General features: G+C 45.2%; 2 protein-coding genes across 5 annotated transcripts in view; one reads left to right on the top strand and one right to left on the bottom strand.

The window, feature by feature from the left end:
- Window positions 1–1,616, top strand: part of LOC119352814 (protein NONRESPONDING TO OXYLIPINS 2, mitochondrial-like) — a 3,423-nt gene extending 1,807 nt beyond the window's left edge. The window contains exons 3-4 of one of the 4 annotated variants that reach the window (XM_037619400.1): window positions 1,083–1,143; window positions 1,424–1,616. In XM_037619400.1, coding sequence (XP_037475297.1) covers window positions 1,083–1,102 — 20 coding nt within the window. In that variant the 3' untranslated portion in view covers window positions 1,103–1,143; window positions 1,424–1,616. Of the gene's footprint in view, window positions 1–593; window positions 930–1,082; window positions 1,383–1,423 lie in introns of those variants that run through there. The other 3 variants (XM_037619398.1, XM_037619399.1, XM_037619401.1) reach the window with 3 other exon arrangements.
- Window positions 1,617–2,269: 653 nt separating this feature from the next.
- LOC119352816 (mannose/glucose-specific lectin-like) lies at window positions 2,270–3,876 on the bottom strand. Its single transcript, XM_037619402.1, has 4 exons — window positions 3,511–3,876; window positions 3,114–3,303; window positions 2,766–2,963; window positions 2,270–2,676 (listed from the first exon to the last, which is right to left on the bottom strand). The coding sequence occupies exons 1-4, from the start codon at window positions 3,798–3,800 to the stop codon at window positions 2,431–2,433; spliced, it is 924 nt and encodes a 307-aa protein (XP_037475299.1). The 5' UTR covers window positions 3,801–3,876; the 3' UTR covers window positions 2,270–2,430.
- Window positions 3,877–5,998: the final 2,122 nt, after the last annotated feature.

Below are 5,998 nucleotides of genomic sequence, written 5' to 3' on the forward strand. Positions count from 1 at the left end.
AACGGCAGCCTATGTATCCACTATTGAAGAGACCTAGTTACCAGAAAATAAAATTTATTCCTTTGAAACAACCTGCTTCATCTCCTGGGGCAATTGCTAATGTAGGAGCTCACTGCCACTTGATTTAGTGAGTGTTCTGTAGAATAGTGATGTCATATACTGAGGTTGACGAGCTATATGGCATGTTTACACTAAGAATTTTGTCATGGTAGAGTAGTAATTTTGATATTCCTGAGCTCCATCAGGTAAGTTAAACAAATATGTCATCCTGGCTCAGCAGCATTTGTCAGCAAGGGCAGTATTTTCAAGTCTTATGCCCCCAAATGCAGTTCCCAGTAATGCAGATCACTCGTTTAACTTTGGACAGTCGTTTCTCTTTTGGTGTCAGTAATGCATATCAAAAGCTACTAGTTTTGTGTGTCAATAATACATATTGAATATTGAGGTCTTGTTTGGTAGACCAGACTCCTTTTATACAACCAGGAAATATCAAATTGATCAATTAATGCTGCTAAGTGAATTGAAATGGTTATTCTCCGTTGTTTTCTTTTGAAAAGGATGGGGTATTCATCTATTGACTATGGTTGTTATAGGTTTTAAAAAGCGCGTCTGATCATGGTTAGGAGCTGTGCAGCCGAGAAGTGAAGACACCAAGTTAAAAAGAAAGTGCATTTGTTTGCTGATAGTTCTTAGACATGTGTCCCATCTATTTTGCGATTGCTCTAGATGAATGTACTCTTAACAAAATAATGCATGTGAAATACTTTTTTTTGTGTGTGTGTGTGTGTGTGTGATATTGGATACTGTGGTCTTGCTTGGCAGATGAGGCTCCTTTTATACAACCAATAATGCATATCAAATGTTTGTGTTGTGTGCCAGTAATAACATATTGAATATTGAGGTCTTTCTTGGTAGACTAGACTCCTTTACAGCCAGGAAATACTGAATTGATCATGTATAGTTACTAAGTGAATTGAATATGAGATGTTTGTAGTTGGCACGAAGTGAATTGAAATGCTTATTCTCCGTTTTTTCTTACCGGAAAGGATGGGGTATTTATCTATTGACTATGGTTGTTATAGGTTTTAAAAAGCGCATCTGATCATGGTTAGGAGCTGTGCAGCTGAGAAGTGAAGACACCGAGTTAAAAACAAAGTGCATCTGTTTGCCGATAGTGCCTAGAACATGTATCACATCTATTTTGCCATTGCTCTCAGTGAATGTACTCTTAACAAAATAATGGAGCATGCCACAAGTTGCCCCCTTGTCTCTGGGACCCTTGTCTCTGGGACATTGTTTTTTTGTTGAGCCTGGAAAAACCTTGGAATGACATTGGATATCATATTTTTGCTTCTTAACGCGATGTGTTGTGTATTGCGTCATCTATTCTTGTCCTGACCCGTTCTTACATTTCGTGATATAGGATATGCTTTGCCTTTGTGACAAAGAGCTGCCCCCGAAGAAACCAATGAACATTAAGGATCACAGACATTTCCGGCTGTAATAATTAGATACTTGCAAACTCACAGTGGTACAGTGCATCCAGACCTGTTTAATGATTATATAATGTGATTCCTCCATGTTTTGGAGGAAGTTTGTTTGATGCTGAAAGTTTATGCCCTGTGTGTTTTCTGCGGCTCTTCCTTTGTTATGCATTCGTTGAGCCTTTTTCTTGTGATATTTGAAACTGGGTTCCTGTGGATTGGCACAAAACTGGGTTCATCCGTTGGCTGAGTTGCCGATGGAGCCTCTCCTGGCTGGGTGGCATCGTGGTCGTCCTCGCTTTCTATGATGGCAGATTTTCTTGACACTGATGTTGCTCCAGATGATGATGGTGTTCTCATCACGCTCGTTGCATGTGAACATGGCACGCGCGCGCACATACATGTCATCTGAAAACCGAATGACACATGCAAGGAAAAACCAGGAAAAACCATAAACATGGCACACACATGTACTAGTAGCGATTGTGTGAAAACCCAAATGGTGAATGTCAAGGAAATTGGAAGAACCATGAACATGGCACGCACACGTCGCGTCTAAAACCAACAAACAAATGCTAAGGAAAACCGGAGAACCATGAAAATGGCGCGCACATGGCGTGGCTCATCTGGAAACCAGAAGATATAGTCCAAGAAAAAACCCGAAAAACCAAACGAACAACCTTGCAACACGAGATCTTTAGGCTTTGCCCCTAGCCATGCTGGAGTGTGCCTGCCACTCAATTCTTATCAAGACACATACAGGAAACACATCACACATATATATATATATAAGAAAACTGATATTTTTATTCATCACAACAAAGGGACCTAAAAGTCCAGGTGGCTACATAAGATCTTCCGGATGAGAAAGGACAACGATCCGATCCCATCTTCTTATTTGAAATGAGAAACAAACGCCGAAAATAAGAATATTAGCCGCTGTTGCTTAGAGTGGGCGCACGTAGACACCAAGCGCATCGAGATATATCCCACTGCGCCCGAAGAAGCCGACTATGCTGCTATTGTTTTCCACAGGTATGGTGAAAGGGGTTCCATTCGCTTCTCCGAAAGGCCCATAAGCCTTCACATTGGTGATGAATTTCAGTGACATTATTATGTTGTGTTGGTCTGCGTCATAAATGCCGTATGTTCCAGAAACTTCCTTCACAAACTCAGAAGCCCCGAGTACGATCTGCATAGCATGCAAAAGAAAAAAAAAGTGTTGAGTTGCTTACACATGGAATTGAGAAAATCACACAAAAATTAATTCAGAGATCGAACCGTGTTTTGATTTCCTCCGGATCCTCCCCAGGGTCCACTTGTGTGCTTCTGGCCAGCTTGGTCAACATAAGAAAATTTGATTGAATCAATAATCGAGCCGCTGCTAACTGTGATGCTCTCTAGACGCCTTGGTGCCTCAACGATGTCTTTATCTGACCCTCCACTTCCACCCCACGGTCCAAGCTTTGTGAGAAGGCTCTACAAGATATAGTAATCATGTGATGTTTCCTTAAATTAAAAGGATCGGTGTGAACAAAAATCAACAAATGTTTCTATGGAGAAAAATAGCAATATCATCTAACTAAAAATAAATAAATAAGTACATATTTGTATGGATATTCATCTCACCGGTGAGCCTTTCAGCACGGGACAGAACGCGTGGACAGTGAGTTCTATGATGTTACCGTCGCTCCTCTGCTCATGGAACTTTTTGTATATGACACCGTTTGCCATTGCGAACTGTCCTGTCCCACCAACAATAGCCCACTCACCTTCCTCAACAGATATGCCCATCACCTGAAGCGTTGACCCCTTAAACCTGTATCATGTCCACAGATGGTTGGCAACTTTATCATGCACTGAAATTTGCAACACCACCTAATAATAGAATCAAATGTAGCTTAACTAATCCACATGAAGATGTATTTCTTGACAAAGGTATATAACCATGCATTTATATTTTTGTTGACAGCTAATATAAAGTATATATAACCGTATATGAAACTGAAAGCATATGTGTACGTACCTTTCAACCTCAAAGGTTATGCTGAAAGTGTTCTGCCAGTTACCGGCATAGATATGCAGGCCTTGTGCACGTGCAACAACGGTGGCGCCGGGGCTAGGGCTATCACATATCGCCCAGTTGTTAACGGCCGTCTGACCCAAACCGGTAGTAGCATTCGGGTCTATTACGGTGGACTGGGTCTGGTTTGGGCCGAGGGAAGTGTGGAACAGGTACAAGCTGCGGAAGTTGAGCTCGTTGCTCTCCACGAACGCGGCGCGGGGAGTGATCTGGAAACTGGAGGGGTTCGCCATGGCGGAGTTGGCTGTGTGTGGGAACTCGGAGGATGCTATAGGCTTGTGAGATAGTAGATGGCTGTGTGTGAGAACTTGAAGGTTGGGACTGGTATTTATAGATCATAGGAGCTAGCTAGGGCAATGGCAGCATGCATGTCCAGGACTAGATGGATGGAAGCATCCCACGTCTCTTGCATAGTTTGCATGCCATGTGAATGACGAACACCATAGCATGCACACAGAAAGGAACCACTCCACCTTAGAGCGCACGCTAGAAATCGTTGAACAACGGGATAATTTATGATATTGTCCACCGCCAAGCCAGAGAATCGGTGCTGACTCAGGCTTGTGTATCACGAGCACCTGTCTCACCGGCAAGCAGATCACTGGATCTCAGATACATCCGCAGTAATAAATGAAGGCATGGGTAACGCTTCACGTTGTATATATAACCGAGGGCGGACGTACACCTTGTGCATCACGCGAGCCCCTTGTGCTATGTGCTCACAACTCGGGTAAGATCTTCACTCTGCTCAAGGCTCATGGAAGTAAACAAATAGAGGATATAAATCCATGTGCATGGACGTGATCATCTGTACCTCGGGATATTTTTCATCGGGCTGGTTAGGGCATCTCCAATGCTAATGAGCATCAAAAGCAGACCCCGCAAAATCCTGACCCGCAAAACGCGTTTGCAGTTCACGGAAAAACGACTTTTTTCGGACCGGCGCGGATGGCCGCAGAGGCAGACCCCGCAAAACGAATCCGTATAAAAGGATATTCGCGGAGTATGCTCTTTTACGGGTCGGCTTTGCGGGGTCTGGTCTGGTGCCGCTTCCGCCGGCCCGTAAATCCTAAATTTGCACCTCAGTTTGGCATAAGATAATGCAATTTTTTTTTTTGCTTTTTCAACAACATTGGATATATAGGACATCACCAAATCTTTGCTAGAATATCAAGATCAAAGAAAACAAGGACCACAATTATGCATTTTAGAATATTTCCAACTTTCATAACTGCTCCCACTAGTTGGACCAATATCTTCTCCATGCATTCATTGTTGATCCGTGGATTCTTGATTTTGCATTCTTCATTCTTCTTCTTTGGTTCTAAAGAAGTAGACGTTACTTCCCTTCTAGTTGCACATGCAGCCACTTCATTACCTTCGATTCTACTAAGGAGTGCACGAACGTCTATTAAGTTTTTTCTATCAATAATCAATGTATTTGCCTTCCAAAACCAAAATGAGCATCCATCTTCCTACACATATGATGATGTTCGAAATGAGCTATCGCAATTGAACCAAAGAATACGATTCCAAAGCCGAATAAAAATAACACGCACCCCGTCGTTTTCGCATTGAAGAACACCCATCCGGGGTGCTTCGGCGTGCCCGGAGTTAGAAGCGGCACTGTCCGCGTGCAGTCGTCGCACTGTATGAGCGGCATCGGCGAGCCACAGAGCCTCTACACGAGCGCCGAGCCCGGCGGACGGCCAGCCGAATCCACGCCTGCAAACCATCGGCGGCGGCGACAGGACGAATCCGTACCTGCATGCGGCGATGGGACTTTGTCGGGGCTGCGCGAGGTGCTCCCCGACCATTCCATCACTTGGCGCAGCCACCGGCGGTCGGAAAAGCCAAATCCGGCCGCCGCCGACGAAGGGCCGTAGATCTGCAACTTTTCAGCCCACCGAAGCAGGAGGGAGGGGGGTGGAGGGCAACCTCGTGCATGTGGTGGCCTTCGGTGTGATCCCGCCGGCTACTTTCGTTGAAATCGTGGGCGGCGGCCCGACGGCGGGGCGAGGGGGAGAGGGGAGGTGGTAGGTGGGGAAAGTGCAGGCTGAAATGTCCTTCCCACCAACCGCTCCCACTATATGCAGGGCACCGACGGGCCGGAGGGGGGGGGGAGGAACCCGCGTATTCGCGGGTTGGGGTCAAGATTTTGCCGCACCCCTCAAAAAAATTTGCGGGCCGGCCGCGTTTGCGGGGTATGTTCGGGCGGGATTTTGCGTGCCGACCCACATTTTGGCAGTTATTTTACAGGTTGGGGCTTTTTGCGGGGTCTGCTAGAGATGCTCTAACCCGCAAAACAGACATCGCATTCGTCCGCGGACACGAATGTGGAAACCGGCCATCCAAAGCTATCCGCATACATCCGGTCTCAATTTTTTCTAAAGTACGCACACTCAAATAGCCGCATATATAGTTTAGAATA

The sequence above is a fragment of the Triticum dicoccoides genome, chromosome 2A, assembly GCF_002162155.2.
Source record: "Triticum dicoccoides isolate Atlit2015 ecotype Zavitan chromosome 2A, WEW_v2.0, whole genome shotgun sequence".
NCBI lineage: Eukaryota > Viridiplantae > Streptophyta > Magnoliopsida > Poales > Poaceae > Triticum > Triticum dicoccoides.